The sequence below is a fragment of the Eleutherodactylus coqui genome, chromosome 7, assembly GCF_035609145.1.
Source record: "Eleutherodactylus coqui strain aEleCoq1 chromosome 7, aEleCoq1.hap1, whole genome shotgun sequence".
Classification (NCBI taxonomy): Eukaryota; Metazoa; Chordata; class Amphibia; order Anura; family Eleutherodactylidae; genus Eleutherodactylus; species Eleutherodactylus coqui.
Window position 1 is genome coordinate 204005361 of NC_089843.1, and position 20746 is coordinate 204026106.

The 20746-nt window shown below is 44.3% G+C and overlaps 1 protein-coding gene across 1 annotated transcript in view; it reads left to right on the plus strand.

Moving 5' to 3' along the window:
* BMP2K (BMP2 inducible kinase) overlaps positions 1-20746 on the plus strand; it is a 162805-nt gene that overhangs the window by 109721 nt on the left and 32338 nt on the right. Inside the window, exons 7-13 of the mRNA XM_066574245.1 lie at positions 6814-6946; positions 8280-8383; positions 9074-9153; positions 13285-13445; positions 13563-13741; positions 15711-15806; positions 18984-19159. Of these exons, the coding sequence (XP_066430342.1) occupies positions 6814-6946; positions 8280-8383; positions 9074-9153; positions 13285-13445; positions 13563-13741; positions 15711-15806; positions 18984-19159 (929 nt within the window). The remainder of the gene's footprint in view (positions 1-6813; positions 6947-8279; positions 8384-9073; positions 9154-13284; positions 13446-13562; positions 13742-15710; positions 15807-18983; positions 19160-20746) is intronic.

Below are 20746 nucleotides of genomic sequence, written 5' to 3' on the forward strand. Positions count from 1 at the left end.
GTAATACAGTATGTGCGGTGACTGTACGGTCTACTAGAGGATGATGATGATGCTTCAGGAATGTATGACGCTGGAGCCGTTGAAGGGTTCATGTAAAGGGAAAGCATTCCTCTCTCGATAGGAGAGAACCCTAAAGTAGGCTCTTGGCAAGGAACATGAACGCTGCGCTTACATATGGGGGAAAGTAAGGAATTCATACGGTGGTTTTGCTTTCAAAAAGTAGCAATACACCTTATACCTTCACTGCATAAAGCAGCGATGCCCAATCATGTGCCCCACAATGCCATTCTAGGCAGCCCCCAACCATCTGATCACATACATACTAGTCTGGTGCCTGCTTACATGTAGCATCCATGTCAGAGGGAAGAGAAGTGACACACAGCATGGGAGCAGAAACAGGTAAGTACTAATAGCCTAGTAGGTGGCCATATCCAGACAATGAGGAGCCTTGACCACTGTTGTGCAGTTCACAAAGTACTGAATGTGGTGGCCATCTTTCTGTGTGGTCGTCTTTCCATGGGAGCCGTGACATGCTAGGCACAATCTCTTCCTCTACGAATCTGGGTGAATGGGCCCCCTGTTATCCTGACAGATTTTTCACCAAAAAAAAACACCTATAGCATAAATGATTGATTTTGGCCACTGGGAGTGATTCAATTTAAAGCAGAACTACACTTTTTGATATTTTATAGAGACATGCCAAAAGTATTGATCAGTGGGGTCCCGCTTCTGGTCTCTAGAGTGATGGGGCTGCAGTACTTACCTGAGCTCTGTGGGTTATCTTCACCAGTTTACGGCTACTTCTGGCAGCTGAAAATGCCGCGTTCTATTAATTCGCAGGGGTCTTGGCAGCAGCGGGACCCCCACTGACTAGTACCTTTGTTGCGTCTCTATGAGATGTCAAACGTTTGCTGAAAGTCTAGTTATGCCTCTGGTTCTTCTGCCCCCAGCTCCTCAAAGTGCATAAGAATGTGGAGTTCCTCCACCCACATTATCCGGGTCAAAATCAGTGTTTTTAACTGAACTAGTAAATATGAGCATTATGCAATATATACAAGTGGCCAGGAGGGGAGAAGCTACAATTGTCTTGAAATGAAAGTCCGCTTTCACACCCTTATTTTGCAAGTTACTGCGACGGCGCGTGCCTAACAGTCCTGTTCACTGCAGTAGGAAACGTATCGCCATGAGATCTCAGAGCCTGAAAGGGGTCTTGGAGATTTGAAAATTGGTCCCTATCTTTTTTTTTTTTTTTGCCCCTCACTTAACCCTTTCCAATCCACTGTCTGACGTCTAAAGACATTATGATTTAAGGCTGTACAGCTCCGATGTTGGAAGACGTCCGTCGGGGTTCTCTTACTGTATATTGCCAGCCTCTCTGCTGTCGGAGCCTATCCAACGTGTCACCTCATGCAGTACTGGCTTTAGCCAGCAGATAGCGCTGTTGTATAACAGCAGAAAAAGAGTAAGCCCCCTAGGAAAACCAGAATACAAATTGGATTGGAAAGGGTTAAATCACTTTCAGCACAAATCTGAAGCTGTGGTTCCTGATACCTGATGGTCTCTCACCGCCCTCGGCTGACAACATCTTTTACTGCTCCTTTGACAACCTAGATAAAAATGAATACCGGTCCGAAGTGAATGAACTTCGCTAAGAGATCGCGGTGCTTTGTTTTCATGTGCTTTTCTTAATTTAAAACTGTGCGCTGTGAAGTGCAGACATATAAAAGGAGTTGGCTGAGCGGCACTCGCTTCGTTATGGAATTCCATCACAGAGGTGACAAGTTCTCAGATCAGGCCTATTTGGGTTTTTGCAACGTGTTCTTGGCCATACATGGTAAATACTGGAGTCTGGCACCGCTCTTCCTGCAAACCTGGACGGGTTCCTGATCCTGCCATCTCATCTGCTAACATGAAGGCTGGTTCTACAGGCCTGACAGATCCATCAGCTGGATTGTGATAGCCGAAGACATCTGAGCCGGTTGTACTGTGACTTCATCAGTGACTGATTCCATATCACCAGTTGACGTGTTTGCAGTTTCTTTTAAATGTATTTATGCAGCAAATTTTCAGTATTTTGCTGGGAAGCTTTTTGATCTCAGACTGCTACAAATAAACAGTAGAAAATAACCATAAAAATTACTACAATGGATGTATACTAGAGATGAGCGAACGTACTCGGTAAGGGCGATTTCGCAATCGAGCACCGCGATTTTCGAGTACTTCACTACTCGGGTGAAAAGTACTCGGGTGTGCTGTGGGGCGGGGGGTTGCAGAGGGGAGTGGGGGGTAGCAGCGCGGAACAGGTGGGAGCCCTCTCTCCCCCCCCCACCCACTCCCCTCTGCAACCCCCCGCTCACCCACAGCGCCACCGATTACTTTTCACCCGAGTAGTGAAGTACTCGAAAATCGCGGTGCTCGATTGCGAAATCGCCCTTACCAAGTACGTTCACTCATCTCTAATGTATACTCAATAGAACGAGCTACACTACGTAGCCGAAAGTACACCCCTACTGGTTATGGGTGGTCGCCAAAAACTCAGTGACTTAAAATGTGGCACTGTCCTAGGATGCCACCCTAGCCCATCCTCTATTGCATCACCGTAGCCCATCCTCTATTGCATCACCGTAGCCCATCCTCTATTGCATCACCGTAGCCCATCCTCTATTGCATCACCGTAGCCCATCCTCTATTGCATCACCGTAGCCCATCCTCTATTGCATCACCGAAGCCCATCCTCTATTGCATCACTGAAGCCCATCCTCTATTGCATCACTGAAGCCCATCCTCTATTGCATCACTTGCTACAGAGATTCAAACTGACTGAAAAGGGGACATCCACCAAGAATTATGTGGCTGGAGTGTCTTGAAATGGGTTTCCATAATGGAGCCTACAGTCACCACGTGCAATGCTAAGCTTTGCCTGAAGTGGCGTAAAGCATGCCACCACTGGGCAGTGGAAACATGTTCTCCGGAGTGATGAATCCTGCTTCACTATCTGACCGTCTGATACAGAAATCTGAGTTTAGTGGATGTTCTGAGAACGTGACCTGCAGGAATGCATAGTGTCTATTGTACAATTTGATGGAGGGAGTCAATGTTGTGGGGCATCTTTTGGCCTAAGCCTTTCATTTCCAATAAAGTATGATTTTTTTTTTTTTAATTCTACATTCTACAAATGCCTTTAGCGGGAATGTGTTTTATATATAATATATTTATATATTTTTTTACTATTGTGAAAGTATTGAATTATATTTTATGCAGTAGTGTCGGTGCATAGTAAGAAGTATGTGTACTAAAGACACATATTCTTTTACTAACAGGGTCTCAGATGTTCCACGTGCCGCTTTGTGATAATTAACCTTTGTGATGTTTTACTGAGATAGAAGTATCACACAGGCTGTAGGCTTTGAATTGTTGACTTACTGACTTACTGACTTTGTGGGGGTTGTTAAACTGTACAACCTCTTGCAATAGAACAATAAAACGGAAGAGCTTGGGAACATCACTGATTATTTCTCAATGTTTTCTTCTCTGATGCGTCAAAAAATAATAAGGCATACCTGATTGATAAGGCTTACTACAACCCTTGAGTATCACCTAAATTAAGTTTTTACTCTCACACTAATTAAAGCCAAATATGAAATATTTTTATTTTTTGATTTGTAGAGTTTATCATATGGTCTGTACATGGTTACAGGGGGTTCGATCTTGCCTGAACGACAGAGATATGCTTTACAGCAGTTTTTAGAGGCTGCTTTACAGCGGAACTGATGGGCCATTCTCGCATATGACTTCTATGAAAGACGGTTTTCTGGACTATGTTTGGGTGTAATTTATTCTCCGTTTGCAACCTGAGTGGAAGGTGACTGCAAGACTGAGTGAATGAAAATAGAGGGGAAACATCTGGGGGAATGCATATGTTACACATTTTGAGGAGTTCGTGGAAGAACTTAAAGGGTTTTTTTGACTAATTATTACATTGACGGCAGTGGAAGGATTCATTTTGTATAAAAAAAAAAAATATCCAGTATTCTATCAGTTGGTGCTCCGGTTTTCTATTTACTTAGCCTGCAGTGGTCATGTGGGTTGTTTACCTGGGGACTGCTGCATCCAATGGAAGGCCCAACAGGAACTTGATATGTGAATCTACATTACAGTTCCACGTGGCAGATTTACGGGACGTCACCAGACAAGAAGACCTGGTGACGTCAATGCCGTGGTACCAGACTGCAGTTCGGCGCCACGGTGAGTATAGTACTTTTAGACAGTTTGGGGCTTCTTGGGCCCAAAACTATATGTAAAAAAATTGAATTCAGACAACCCTTTAAGTCAACTGCACAGGGCCCTAACCTCAACCCTATCAATCACCTTTGGGATGAATTGGAACACACATTGTGCCCAGACTTTTCATGTCTTTCATTAGCATCTGATCTCATACACCTCTTTTGGATGAGCAGATATTCCCTCACTGACACTCCTAAGATCTTGTGGAAAGCCTTCCTACTGGAGTGGAGGCTCTTATAGCCGCAAGAGGCTAAGAGGGACCAACTCCAAATTAACATCCATGGGTTTAGAATGGGATCTCACCTAATATATGGTTGAAACATATCACTCCTCACCCAGGACTCCGTAATTTATATAACACTTTGGTAAGTTTATTTACTATTTGGCCAAAGAGAGGAAACCTCATAAAATACCTGTTAAATCCCCTGCTGCTCCAGTGCCCAACCTGGTAGTCCCTATTGGACGGTTTACTTGCCTGCAGCAATGGCATGTCCATACACCTATGTGACTGCTGAGACAGTCACCGGACTCAGCAGTGTACGACATAGGACCGTGAGGGGATTGATTGACAACACATAGACCCTAATGCAATAGTAACTACGTCCAATGACAATATGCCTTCCTGCTGAACTACTGGGCAAGTTTTACATTTTCCCTCTCTTAGTGGAATTAAATTATAAATTGTAATTCTACTTAAAGAAGAGTCAGTATTAAATTTTAATTAGAGCAAGTAATTATTATAATGACTTTCATGCAGGGTTTCCTTATTGCTTAGCAGCCCTTTGGAAATTCACCATTTCAGTCTTTGTCGCCACATTATCTGTTCATATTCGCATAATGAGTATCTGTCAGGTCTTCTCTCATTTTTGACATCCAGAATAGCACAGCATGCAGCAAATTCTTGCTCCCCAATCAGAATAGTGATGGACCGAAGTAGAAGACCATGGAGTCCATTGGTTGGTGTTGTGGATCTGTCACTGCTTCATGGCTTCTGTTATAAACAGCTATTACGCTACTGTGAGCATAGCCTGACAATCTACAGAGCTTCTGCCCCAAGCTGGTGTACTCTGCCCAGCCTCACTCACCTGCCTTAGTATGATCCCAATCAGAATAGTGATGGACCGAAGCAGAAGACAATGGAGTTCATTGGTCGGTGTTGTGGATCTGTCACTGCTTTATGGCTTCTGTTATAAGCAGCAGCTATTACACTACTGTGAGCATAGCCTGACAATCTGCAGAGCTTCTGCCCCGAGCCGGTGTACTCTGCCCAGCCTCACCTGCCTTATGATCCCAGCAGAAGGGGTATTTCATTCATCATTGACTTTTCATCTGTTGCCATTCAGATACCTTTTGGTAGCGTTGACTTTCCTTCTCCATAAAGAATCCTACAGTGATTATAGAAATGTGTGGCATAAGACATTATTAGTTAATGCTTAACCAAAACCCCTAACAAGTGTGATGCTACAAAATTTAGGCACGATAGGTGGGATGCTGTTTAATAGTGCTACGCCAGACTCTGAGATAACTGAAGCTGCGTATGATTGCTGAAGTCTTCTCTAGCCTCCTTCGTTTTTCGTCTCTAAAGCGTGGAAGCCGCACTTCTAGCTCTGCTTGGCTCATTTAACAATGTAGCATCCCACTGATTATTGTAAACCCCATTGGTTGGCATTGGGGGATGCAGACACGTTTTTCATGGATGTATTTTACTTGCAGGAAAAAAAAATTGTAGCATGTCCTGTTTTGGTTCATATTACACTGAAGTCAATGGGATTGCGTAAATACACATGATACATGCGTATTCACTACATATTTGCGAATGGTGGCTGGGGAAAATCTATAGGACCCTCTTGTGTTGTTTTTTTTTTTTTTACACATGAAAAAACGCAGTTAATACGCATGCAAGAGAAAATGAAAGAAGGTCAAAAGATCCAATGAAAATTCTTGATTTGTTCTGTGTAGATGCTGCGTATTTCACAGACCAAAACTGTGTATGCCTATGAGAATGAACCCTAAATGTTAAAGCCCTCTGGTGCAAGCACCGAGTCATGACTTACTCCATTGTGACAGACTGTGTTGGTGGGGTGGTTTGCCTTTGCCTTCCCCAGACCTTAAATGTAACTCCTCCTTAACATAGCCATGGAGCTCTCTGCACTATGATGATGTTTCTCTGCTTCCACTTCTTTAGCACGAAGCCTCCTACCTTGGAAGGTGGCTAGGGTGCCTGGGTAGCCGGTAGGAGCTATGCCACCACATGTGATCAGCTGAACAAAGCTGTGAGGAGGTGTGCCGGAGCTCAAGATGGCACCCGCTCCCTGTGCTGGCACTTCCCCCTCTGCCGGGCAGTATTTGTGTTCTCCGGCGATAGTGGAGAGTCGGTCCTTCTGCTTCCAGAGCTCGTCGTATGCCACAAATGGCATGGCAGGCTTTGAGTTTGACGTATGTGCTTTAGAAGATTCCAAACAGTATGAGTTTTTTGGTGAGGTTACATTCTCATGGAAGGATCATTTGTGTATGTATTCTGTTTTTCAGGCTTTGGGCTGCTTATTATACAAGCTTTGCTTTTTTACCCTTCCATTTGGAGAAAGTCAAGTCGCTATCTGTGATGGGAGCTTCACCATACCAGACAATTCTCGATATGACCACAAGCTGCATTGTTTAATTAGTAAGTGGTGATCATTTTACACTGAAGTAGATTATGTGGAGCAATAATAATCCTCACCCTTTTAGGCCGTTTCACCCACTGCGCCTGCTTTGCAGTTTGTACGTTCATTTATGTTAGATCAGAATCTCACATTCACGTTTTGGTAGATTCAGATTTTCTTTCAGAAGAGACATGACCACAAAAGAAATAAAAAAAAAAAAAACACACGCTTCTCTCTATTTTGCCTTTTTTTTATCTACTTCTGACTTTGGCTTTAAGAACAACTTGTGAGATTCCAACTTCAAAGTTTCCAGAGAGAGAGGATAATGCAGATCTTTACGAGATCTACCCTCCATGATGTCTAAAAACAAAAAGGCTTCCAGCAGATGGTGAAATGCATGAACCAGAGTCCTTCTATAATATGTTTGGTGCTTGAGCCCCAAAAATAAGCTGATTAGAAGGATGTAGTTCTGCCAGGACCCCTAATCTACAGAGGAACCTGGCAGCAAGCGTTTGAATTCTCTACAGCAGTACTACAGGGGAAACGAGGCATTACACAGTGGTCACTGCATTGGTGTGCCTGCTTCAACAGAGAGATATGATCTCTGTTCCAGCTAATCAGTGGAAGTCCAATACCTCAAAGATACTCTGATTGTTATTGAAGCTCCAAAGTTGTATTTGCGAAAAGATTGAGGTTAGTTAATAACTTAGATGCTGTGGTAGCTATTGACCATGGCATCCAAGCAGCTAGCCAGAGGGGCATGGTGACAATGAAGCCTGAGGCCCCTACTATTGATTTCAGCCCTATAAGTCCTGCCACAGGCAGACCTTGATGGGCTTATTTCAGAAGCACAGATGGGAATTCATAAAAGACTTTACACCAAATTTATGTATCCACTTGCACAAAAAGTTGTAACTTTTTTTCTGTTTTTTACTTTGTCCTCACTACTCATGTAAAAAGTGGACCAGGCTTGGCAGGCGAGAGAGGGGATGCCTGTTGTCTGTCAGATTTACTGAAATTTATGCCAGAAACTGGCATAACGTATGGTTCAAGGGCGCCTGCATGGCCTAAGATGTGCCAGATGGAATAAGAAACTTGTGCATCGTCTTAGATTTAATACATCTTTCTCAATTATCGCTTTTCAAAGATTGGGATGTAAAACACTGGCCTTGGATAAACATGCCCCACAGTACACTGCAATACTGCAGTATTGTATTGTACAAGTGATCAGATGATCACAAGTTCAAGTCCACTATGGGAACAAAAGAATTAATTTATCTATAAGTTTCATTAAAAAAAAATCAATATTGAAAAAAACAGGCCTCTGTAGTAATGGTGACTTTGTCTTTGCAGGGTACATGCTTGAACCTGATCAGGAAAGAAGACCGGACATCTATCAAGTTTCCTATTTTGCCTTTAAATTAGCAAAGAGGGAATCCCCAGTGCCCAATGTATATGTGAGTTTGGGCCACAAGTCGTATATTTTTTCTCAAGACATTTCTGTGCAGACGGGGCTTATTTGGGCTGCTAGAAAGATTATTATTTATTTTACTTGTACAGTGAAATGGAATGACCTGAGATATAATCTAAAGCCATCCCCTGGTAGGAAAGCATGTGCGATCCTAGTGCAGCAAATCCATAAAAGTATCCCACTGTCATAAAATACTTTTCATTGGGTTAAAGGGAAACTGACGGGGACACAAAAAGCACCACATTCAAATACTGATAGTAGTAGTATAGTAATAATACAAAGAATATGACAAAACATGACGAATTCTAAGCCCACCAATCAACCATCCCTGGGTTATGGGCATCTGTGGACCGAGCATGTCTGCCGCCTATAGCAGCTCTGTGACTGAGCAGTACTTGTTACACAAGATAGAAGTTGGTGTGGCGCTCACCGACCCATCCACACAACCCTAGACAGCGGTCAACCCTCATCACAGCCAGCCATAATTAACTTTTATGTGAAAATTACAGTTAAACACAGTGGGGTAGATGTTTGAACCAATCACAGCTCAGCTTTAATTTTTCAACAGCATTGTGAGAAAGAGCTGAGCCGTGATTGGAGGCTTCGGGCAACAAACCCCATTTTTCTTTTAGACAGCCTGATAACGCCTCCCCAATATACCTATGTTTCTTTGCAGAACTCTACAATCCCTCCAGCGCTTCCAGAACCCCTGACCGCCAGCGAGGCTGCCTCTAAAAAGACTCAGATAAAAACCAGGTGAGTCTATTGTGAACGGAAAACAAAAACTGAGGTTTCCACTTTTTGGTAATTTATTTAGTATATTTTTAAAATACATCTTTACAGAGTTGTAGGGACTGAATACAAACTTCCAATATTTCTTCCAGAATGAGTAATTCTGATTCTCTGTGTGGGGCTGGGTTTACCAAACTCCGGTCCTTATGACCTGGAACGGCATCCACACCCGGCAAACCCGGTGACGGGGGGCAACTGAGCTTAGGGGGGGGGCACTCAGTGGTGATCCGGTCCTTATTCTGATTGCATGCGTGATGCGGGTGCTATGACGGTGGCACTGCAGAAGACCGAGCACTTACAACTCTGCCATCCAGTGCCGCCTTTGTAACACAGGTGGTCCGATGATGCCATCCTGCCGTCTGCATCGTTCTCAAGGCCAGAAGAGGCCAAAGCAGAGGATGAAGAATCCCGTGGGAGCAGGATTATTTTATTGCCAGGGCACGGTGGTGCCTTAACTGCTCGGGGCATAGTAGGGCCTATAAAAGACTTAGGGGGCATTCACACAGGCGTTTCAAGATGCACAAAACTCACTCAAATATACAACCCATTATTTTCACGGAGGGTATTTACACGGGCGATTTTTATTTTTTATTTTTATTTATTTTTTCTTGCAATGAAGCTACGAGACAGAAAAGTCGCAACATGTTCTATTTTTGTGCACATCTCTCACGTGAATGGAACATGCAGATGTGTGGTCACCCACCCTTATACTGTAAGATGCAATATTGGGTGCAACTCGTTGTTACCTATGTCAATGTATTCTTAAGGGACTTTATTAACGGAGCAGGGGCACAGCAAGAGCTATAAACTACTAAAGGGGCTTGATGGGCCTGTAAATAAGTAAGGTGGCCCACAGTGACTCTGTTGCCCAAGGGCCCACATAAACCCTGAACCGGTGCTGCTCACTACCCCCCACTTTTGCCCTGATTTAAGAGCAAAAACTTGGTTACGAGTTGCCTGTGGCCTCATTGAAAGCAATGGGCTGCCGGCAACCCCCTTTAAATATAAGCCCTTCCCTGAAAATTTTTCCTACCCGTAGTAAAAAATACATACTCGCCTGTCCGCCGCTGCCGGGGCTCAGGCGTGTCTAACTGCTGCTTTTTCCTCCTGCATTTTTAATCTCCGCCTGCTGAAAAGCTTCAGAGCAGTGCAGGGAGAACAAGTGGTGGCAAGACGCACCTGAACCCCGGCAGACAGGTGAGTGTATATTTTTTACTACAGCTAGGGATGATTTTCAAAGAAGGGCTTATATTCAAAGCCCTTACCTGAAAATCACTGCGTGGGTGCCTGTGTTCTATTGCTTTCAATGGGCAACGCCATCTCCATTGAAAACAGTGGAAGAGCTTCGTAATGCGGAACGGATTAATGGCTTTTCCATTCATTTCAATGGGGAAAATTTGATTTGATTTATGAGTGCTTTTGGTTAAGAGCTCCGTTGTGGAATGAATTAAACTCCTAACTAGAGATGAGCGAACGTACTCGGATAGGCACTACTCGTCCGAGTAATGTGCCTTATCCGAGTACCGCTGTACTCGTGCTGAAAGATTCGGGACGCGCTGCGGAGCGGGGAGCTGCAGGGGAGAGCGGGGAGGAACGGAGGGGAGATCTTTCTCTCCTTCTCTCCCGCCCGCTCTGCCCCGCTCCCCGCTGTGACTCACCTGTCAGCAGCGGAGCGCCCCGAATCTTTCAGCACGAACACAGCGGTACTCGGATAAGGCACATTACTCGGACGAGTAGTGCCTATCCGAGTACGTTTGCTCATCTCTACTCCTAACCCAAGGCACCACTGTATAACAGTTTGAAGCACAATTTTGGCTGGTGAGCGCTCAGGTGTTATTCTGGGCACCAATGACATTGCAAAGTATGCATAAGGTAAAAGTCACACAGGTGTGTAACAATCTAGATGTCCCCTGTGTCATGTCCTCTGCCAATCCACAATGTCATGATCCCCTTTATTTTTGACATGCAGTTATGTCTTGTATGTCCCTATGGGGCACTGAGCATCTATAGACCCTACACATGCAGTCATATATGTAATGCCAGTTGGTCTTTATGATACGGTTGGCTATATGTGTAGCTCGCTCCTCATCACATGTTCTTCTGCTCTGTTTATTCTGTTACAGTAGACAGTAAATGAACCGATCGCTTTAATCGGTGAGGTGACATTCAGATACCCCAAGACCATTAACATTAATGAACGCTAATCCTTCAGTGTAAACGCAGCGAACGCCGAATGATAAATCAATTGCGATTCGTTTATTTTGATGCAGGCTTAAGAATCCTCGTTGGCTGGTTCACTGATCATGCGGTTTAAATACCGATCGTTTAGTCGTTTTCATTTACTTACACCGTGAATGTGGACGACTGAGCCGTTTCTCCTTTGAATGAGCCAACAATGTATCTGCATGTATAAACAGGCCGCACGAGCGAAGGAGCGAACTCAAATGTCATTCACTGGTTCAAGTGAGAAATCAGTAGGTCTAACGGATCCTTGGTACTACTGTCCCGCTCTTTAGAAATAATCTATTTACAAATGGAATGACAGCGCCACCTTGTGGTAGGTGGGAAGTATGCACTAAACTAAATGTATGAAGAGTTGCTCAAATCCCGTTAAATGTATATGGTTTCTGAGTATAGCCTTTAGTGCTTCTCTGTAATATGTGATCTGTGAGGAAAACTTGTGCCCTTTCTAGAATCAGAGGCACGTGGAGGCTCAGTATTAGCCCATAAATCTGTAGGCCCCTGCATAGCAGCCCACATGGATTCATAATACGGTTGTATGTGATTGGCATTGGGGTCGTTGCTTTGTGATTCTCAGCAAGCATAAAATATGTTTTATTTTGCTAATGGTTTGCAACAGGGATAAAGGGTGGTTTCACATCTCCACCTGGGGTTACCCAAAAATAGCGCCAAACGGACCCCATTAACTATAATGGGATCTGTTCAGTTTCAACTCGGCTGCCCAACTTCCAATCTTCTGAGCTGGATCTGCGGTGGAACCTCCGACCGAAGGTTCCAACGTAGGTATGAAACCACCCTTACCGATGCCTCTGCCTCGAGAAAATTGGACCTTTTGAAATGATGCATTTATTATTGTTTTTTATTGTACAAAAATATTTTGAAAACCTATATTTTTATTTTTTTGTGGTTTTTAGTATGCTAAAATGTAAACGTTGAGCGTCATTTGGATCTCGGGTAGCTGGCAGAGAAGTAGAATGGTGGCATTACAGAGCCATACCGGACTCTGTCTCATCTTACGAGGCTCTGATGGATGCCATACATATGTAGCGAGGCTTCTAGTAGAGAATACATCCATACAGGAGTCCTAGAACAGAACATGTTTGTGTGGAATTCAACACCTTTCTAGAAGACACATGTATGTCCTCTGAGCGCCGCCCACCCCACCCCGACTCAAAGACACCGGTTTCCTTATAGTGACACTGACGGCTCGAACGGCTTCATGGGGGTATTTAAGGCTGGACAGTGTGATCCGATGAAACTGGATTAAATATACTTGTGTCTTTACTGTAGAAAGTGTACAAATGATAGATGTGTCAATGACAAAAAAAAGCTAAATTTTCCTGGCTGATCTAGAACAGAAGTCCCCAACTCCAGTCCTCAAGGACCACCAACAGGTCATGTTTTCTGGATATCCTATAGTAAGAACACCAGTGGCAATGTCTGAGGGATTGACAACAATTACATCACCTGCGCAACACTGAGGAAATCCTGAAAACATGACCTGTTGGGCTCCCCGAGGACTGGAGTTGGGGAACACTGATCTAGAACATGACATAGTCTGTTCTCCGGAATGAAAAGTAGGTTGACTTGAAGCTACACTTTAGGACATCGCAGGGAAGTGTACTAAGTAGCTTCCTTGTTTAGATCCCAGATAAAGTGTTGCAGGTGGTACAATCTGAGGTTGCTGCTGGCATAGTGCCGTCCAACAACAGGATAACTGTATCGGTTTCTGCTTTTGATATCTCCCTCTACTGTTTACGGTTATTCAACAAGATCAGAATATCCTTATTTCCTGGATTGAAGACATTTTCTAAGTGACTTGATTCTAAAATCCTTTCTTTCTTCATTTTACAGAATAACAGATTCACTTGGGCCCACGGAAACATCCATTGCTCCAAGGCAGAGGCCCAAGGCGTTTTCCAGTGCAGCTCAGTCAAAGGTGCTCAATATTCAAAATGCTGCCACCCCTGTGAAGATGACGGTGCAGAGCGCTCCGTGCCAGCAGAGTCACAATGGTATGGGGGTTTGTTCTTATGTAACACGAAAATGAGATCATGTACAATAATAGTAAAATGGGAAACTCCTATGGAAAGGGATGATTAACAAATATTTGTCTTATCCAATTACGACAGCTACAGATACAAGTGCACGACCGGGCAACGGGCCTAGCACACTGTTGGGTCAGGAAAACAGCCAGCAGTCCTCACAGCAGCACAGAGTCCTACAGCAACTGCAGCCGGGAGATTGGAGGTTACAGCAGCTACATCAATTGCAGCAACAGCAGCTGCTCCAGGACGCCTACATAAAGCAGGTCTGTTTTTAATCTCAAAGGGGTTGTCGCATGAAAAATATTTATAGTTGCACCTAACCCAGAATTATAAACTTTTTTTTAAGGACTTCGTAAATAAAAAAGTTTTGTATCCCCAGATATTCCAGGACTAATGTTAGAATAGCGCCACCTGCTGTTTCTTCTCTGCATCTGCCTTGGTAAATATTCCAAGGTGGGTCACACATGCTCAGTCTTGGTTCTCTTGCAATTTCACCGGATATATGGAAGAACCCTTGCGTGGTGAGCGGCTGCTGCTCAAGCTCCGGCGTCTTCTCTGCTGTCACAAGAGATGTTTTCCAAGAGAGCGAGACAGCATTAGAAGAATTGCTGATTATCTCACTTGAGGAGCTGCTCACCACATCAGGAATTGCTCCACATAACTAGTGGAGCAGAGAGAAAAGTACGACTGTGCATGTGTGACCACCGTTTATCCAAGGTTGTATTTATCTAACTAGATTGACGCGATGTTCGCTACGTGAACATAAAATGGGTTAATTCACATTCACGATGTCTCCCTACGATGGAAGCGCGTTGCGATGCTATGCAGGGAAAAAAAATCGCAGTATGCTCTTTCTTTTTGTAATATCGCCCATTGATTACGATGGGGCCGCGGCAGCAGCACCGACCCCATTGACAACAATGGGAGAACATTGTGATTCACGGCCCAAAACGCCCTCGCCAGTGTGAAGGAGCCCTGACTCTCCCTAGCGGTGCTGTTGGCTGAAGCACAACTGCGCCGTTAGACTTAACATAGGAACTTTGACCCGGCCCGATGGGTCACTCAATGTAGCAAACTCAAATTTTATGTTTTTACAGCGGTGGTGAGGATGTCCGACACCTAATGACCCCAAGATCATCCACCAAAGGTCACGCAAAGGGGTCAAAGTGTGGTGCACGAACAAGCCTGTAGGCTTATTCATATCAGATCTTAAAGGGGTTGTCCCGCGAAAGCAAGTGGGGGTATACACTTCTGTATGGCCATATTAATGCACTTTGTAATGTACATTGTGCATTAATTATGAGGCATACAGAAGTTATTCACTTACCTGTTCCGCTGCTAGCGTCCCCGTCTCCATGGTGCCGTCTAATCTTCAGCGTCTAATCGCCCGATTAGACGCGGTTGCGCAGTCCTGTCTTCTGTCTTCTGAATGGGGCCGCTCGTGCCAGAGAGCGGCTCCTCGTAGCTCCGCCCCATCACGTGTGCCGATTCCAGCCAATCAGGAGGCTGGAATCGGCAATGGACCGCACAGAAGACCTGCGGTCCACCGAGGGTGAAGATCCCGGCGGCCATCTTCACCAGGTAAGTAAGAAGTCACCGGAGCGCGGGGATTCGGGTAAGTACTACCCGTTTTTTGTTTTTTTTTTATCCCTGCATCGGGTTTGACTCGCGCCGAACGGGGGGGCTATTGAAAAAAAAAAAAAAACCTGTTTCGGCGCGGGACAACCCCTTTAAGACCTTCCAAGGACCAGATATTTTTTATTCCATGCTGATATATAAAACCGTATAATTCAAAGAGGGTTATTTAGTTTTTCCTCATGACTGTATATTAGGAAATGCCCTGATATTCATCTATTATCTGAAAATCTGTGAGCAGAGCCATCGGTTCTATCGGTTAGCTATTATGTACACTGGGCTCTGCCTGTAGGCCGTTAGATGGACTGACGTCCGCTCTTGTATTGGACCAGTCCTCATAAGAGGATTCTGACAACAAGAGTAGATCGGATTCCTGGCCATGTAGAGTAAACCAACATAAAGGGGATTCTGAGCCCAATGTCTCCGGTTAGATAGAATTAGTGCTGCCCAGGATATATTTCTATTATGTCGCTGTCTGCATGAATATGTAATGTCCTCATCGTACAGAGAAAACGGTGAGATACAAGAGCTTTAATGAAGGACATCCTGTAGAAGTGACCAGTGATGCACTAATCTCAAGTCTGTCTTTGCATTCAGTATCAACAGGCGGTTCAGCAACAGTTTCTTCAGCAACAATATTTGATGCACTCCCTGTACCAGCAACAACATATGGCACCTCAGTATCCAGCCATGGTAAGTCACATGAATATCAGTGCTTTACTGCATTGGATAGATTTGTAATCGCACGTACAGCAGTGTTCAAAAGAAATGGCGGTGAAAAGCAAACAAAATTCAAAATCATTCTCATAACTTTCATTTCCATCGATGCCCCAGAGATCCGGCACGGTCAATTCTAAAATCAAAACAATGACAAGGTTTATCCAGTTTGTGTTAATCCTCTACATAAAGGAAAGAAAAAGACTTTTTGCTGTTCAAAAAAATAGCAGTGGAGGAGTGTTCGATAAAAACTAAAAAAATGTATAAACTGAAAAGAGGTTTAAGATTTCGCCTTGGATCACTGAACTAGTATTTAGTGGCACCACCATTGTTTCCCAGAACTGCGTGACCTTTTGTGCTGCACGGGGGCCACTAACTTCTGGCCCCTCTTGAGCTTCTTTTCCAGTCCAGGAAGATTGTTCTACATTCCACAGTTCTTCTGCAGTTTTTGATTTTTGCCTCATAGACCACATTTTTGATGTCGCCCCACAAGTTCTCGATGGGACTGAGGTCCTGGGATCGGGCCGGCCACTCCATTATCCTAATCCTGTTTGTAACCAAGATGTTTGCTTACTGGTGTGTTTTGGGTCATTGTTGTGTTTACAGACATCTCTTCTTCGGCAGAGGGCACCATGATCTCCCAAAGTATTTTGATATATTAAGACTGATCCATGAACACTCGTATGCGAGAAATAGGCCCAGCACCGTGGTACGAGACACATCCCCATGTCATGAGCTCTGCATCACCAGGCTTTACGGTCTTCACGGTGTACTGTGGCTTCAGTTCAGTGCTCGGGGGTCGTCTGACATCCAGTCTGCAGCCACCAGACCTAAAAAGAACAGTTTTGCTTCCATCAGTCCATGAAATGTTGCACCATTTATCTTTGGCCCAGTCAATGTGTCCCTTTTCAGTTTTAACCTCTTCAGGATGTCTTTTTTTCCCCACAAAGGTACATTGCGGGGAGTTCTTGCTGGTAACTTGGCTTCACGTAATCATCTTCTGATTGTAGCAGTTCTTCCTAGTAGGTTCAGATCTTCTCTGATCTTTCTAGATGTGATAATTGGCTAATTCTTGGCCATTCTGGCTATTCTTTGAACCATTTGAACACTAGTTCCCCGCTTCCTTACGGGTTTGGGTTGCCACTTCAAGGTATTTGAGATCATTTTAGCCGAGCAGCCTATAATTTGCTCCACTTCTTTCTATGTTTTTTCCTCTCCAATCAGCTTTTTAATCCAAGTCTGTCCTTCATCAGAACGGAACGACCCATGTTCACCAGTATTTTAGGAAATGCACTAGAATCAACATGTGCAACATTTGCCTCCTCCTACCTTAAACAAAGGCTAAAGTTAAGACCTGTTGTTCCGCAGAATTAATGGCTTCACCAATGTAACGCCTCATGGCTGCTATTCTGAAGTCTCCAATTTCAATTAATGATTTAATTCCTCAAATTTAGCGGCAAAACCAGTGATTTATCAGGTTAAGGATGTTGGGCTGCTATTATTTTGAACATTCCTGTACATTGGTAGTCATGAAGTTAGTAACTGTAGCTATGCCTCAGAGTGAACACACCAGATATATGGTGAGGTTCAGGAGAGGCGATGGCAGTCTCCACACCGGGATACTTGCAGAGAGAATTGGGCACAATTAGGCAAGAGGTGAGACGGCAAGCTGAACTTTGCACCAAGGTCCATGAATTTTTAGCTACTTCCTAGCTTTCAAGTATATTGGGAAGTATAAGTTGATGTGACTGCGACGCCTTCTGTGACATTCTCTGTGATAAGATATATTTCATCATCTAAAGTATCTGTTTGTGGGTCCAAGCTCCTGTTACAAAGCTCCAAACCCTCTGTTTCTCTTCTCATGGCCATTTGGTTGAATGAGGAAATGAATTCTTGTTACCTGCAGTCACCACTAGATCCAAATCTGTGAAAGCAATACAAGCCGCTGTATTAACCCATCCTTCACCTCGCCTATCCAGCGCTGTAGTCCCTTGGTCCTCCTAGTGTTTGTTTTGGCCACACGACGGCTGCAGCCAATCGGAAGCCGCTGCAGCAGTCATTTGTTGTTCTCCTGGCATCACCTCTCAGATGCTGGGAACCATGATGCCACGAGAATGGCGCCGTATCGCTGCAGCCTCTGATTGATTGTTTTGGAACGGAAACCAACTAAACGCTGCAGCCAATCAGCAATAGCATGTCGTTCTCGTGGCATCATGGCTCCCAACATGTGAGAGATAATACCGGGAGAACCACAAGTGACCGCTGCGCTCATGTGGTTTCCAATAAAAACCGAGACCAGGAGAACCGCGAAGCTGCAGTGCTGGATCGCCAGAGCTGAGGACAAGTACCGCTACTTTTATTAGATTTGGATCTATTTTTAAAAGAATCCTATAGCATCCGGACAGCCACGTTAACCCCTTAACATCACTGGATGTCTGTTTACGCCCCGGGGCGACTGATACGTGACGCAGTGGGACGTAAAATTATGTTCTGTGGATGGGACTGGCCCAGAAGTGAGTCGACACATCAGTAGCCGGCTGTGACTAACCACTAAGAAAAAAAAAATGATACTGCGATTTCTTCTCCGTGAGCGGAAAAACCGCAATCGATTTTAAATTATGGAGATGAAATCGCGATTTGCCATAGCATGCTATGGGTTGATATTTGAGATGGATGCCCACCGCGGACTCCGCAATGCAAATTCACCCATGTGCAGGAGGCCTTACTCCCGTATCAGTGAAGCTGCGGCCCCTGCATGTCTGCTTGGTCGGTTGGTTCATTCCACCCCAACAGCTTTCCCATCCATAGCATATCTACAGATGGAGGGCCATGTAACCATACATATCACTCAACCTTCTCTATGGCAGCGGCTTCCTATGTCCCATGTATTAATATGGAGGAGGCTGTCAGGACAAGGAGATGAATACCAAAGAAAGGGACAAAGCTGAAAATGTAGCTTCTGCTTAGTTTTTAATATTCCTTATTAAGTGGCCAATGCCTTTTAACGCTATAGCTGTATGACCAAAGGCAGAAGATCTGGAGCTCTGAAAACCATAAAAATACAGATTTCAGAAAGATCCACATGGTGGTGTGCGGCACGAGCCGAGCTATTAGCTGTAATGTGCTTCATTTCATGCGTGTCTTTGTCCCCAGGTTCACCAGTACCAACAGGTTCAGTTACAACAGCAGCAACAAGCCCTGCTCCATCATCAGTCCCATCCTCCTCAGTATCTGACCTCTCCTCAGGAGTTCACTCCAGCCTTAGTATCATATGCTGCCCCCCACCAAGAACAGGTGGGAGCAATGAGGAACTTGTGTAGTACCAACATGTAAGTAGTTGCTGAATATTATTGTAAATGGCAGTCATACTGTTGCTGACTAGTTGTCTTTACACTGTAGTTAACTTAAAGGGGGTTTCCGAAAACTTAAAAGTGCTCCACAGCCCCTCTGTCCTTCTTGGTTTCTGCTAACTAGATCATGTGACTGCTGCAGCCAATCACTGGCTATAGAAGGTCACTGGTCAATGATTTCGCGAGATGAATCTAATTTCCTTCTATGACAGATTCACCGACGGGGTTGATCAGGGAAATGCGGTGGATATAGTCTATCTTGACTTTAGTAAAGCATTGACAAAGTATCTCATACCATACTTATTGATCGAGTGATCGTACTCAGAGTGGTCATAAATGGCTGCACATCCAAGTGGAAGACTGTATCAAGTGGGGTACCACAAGGCTCTGTCCTAGGCCAGTGTTGTATAACATTTTTAAAAATGATCTGGAGGAGGTAATTGATGGGAAACTGATCAAATTTGATGACGAAACACAAAGCTAGGAGAGATAGCTAACACTGGGGAAGAGAGAGAGTATTCAAAAGGATCTAGAAAAGCTTGCACAGTGGGCGGCGACTAACAGAATGGTATTTAACAAGGCGAAATTCAAAGTCCTACATATGGGCAAGAAAAATGAAAAAAAAAACACATCGAGAATGGGAGGAATTGGGCTAAGCAGCAACACATGTGAAAAAGACTTGGGTATACTAATAGATCGTAGACTGAACATGAGTCAACAATGTGATGCAGCAGCAAAGTAGGGAAACACAATTCTGGGATGTATTAATAGAAGCATAGAGTCTAGATCACGTGAGGTCATTATCCCCCTCTACTCTTCCTTAGTCAGACCTCGTCTGGAATACTGTGTCCAGTTCTGGGCACCCCAATTTAAAAAAGACATAGACAAACTGGAACAAGTTCAGAGAAGAGTTGCCAAGATGCTGAACGGTTTGCAAATCATGTCCTATGAGGAACAGTTAAAGGATCTGGAAATGTTTAGCTTGCAAAAAAGAAGGCTGAAAGGAGACTTAATAGTGGTCTACAAATATCTGAAGGGCTGTCACAGTGCAGAGGGATCAGCCCTATTCTCATCTGTACAAGGACAGACTAGAAGCAATGGAATGAAACCGAAAGGGAGGAGACACAGATTAGATATTAGACAGTGGGGTGATCCATGAGTGGAACAGGTTACCACGGAAGGTGGGGAGTAATACGTCAATGGAAGTGTTTAAACAAAGGCTGGATAGACATCTGTCTGGGATGATTTAGTGATCCTGTACTGAGCAGGGGGTCGAACCCCATGACCCCCGGGGTCCCTTCCAACTCTACCATTCTATGATTGGCTGCAGCAGTCACATGTCCGGGTTAGCAGCAAGGAGGAAGAACAGAGTGGTCGTGGAGCGATTTTAAGTTGTGGGAAAACCCTTTAAAAGGGTATTTTCCATGGCATGCCATATGATAATATTGGTAGAGTTCCAACTGCATGTGCCAGTGTTGATGGATTTTGTTCAGTGTCTTTGCTCTTTCTATTTCGCACAGATTACATTATGGCCGATGCACAAACATCATTCTTGAATTCAGTCTT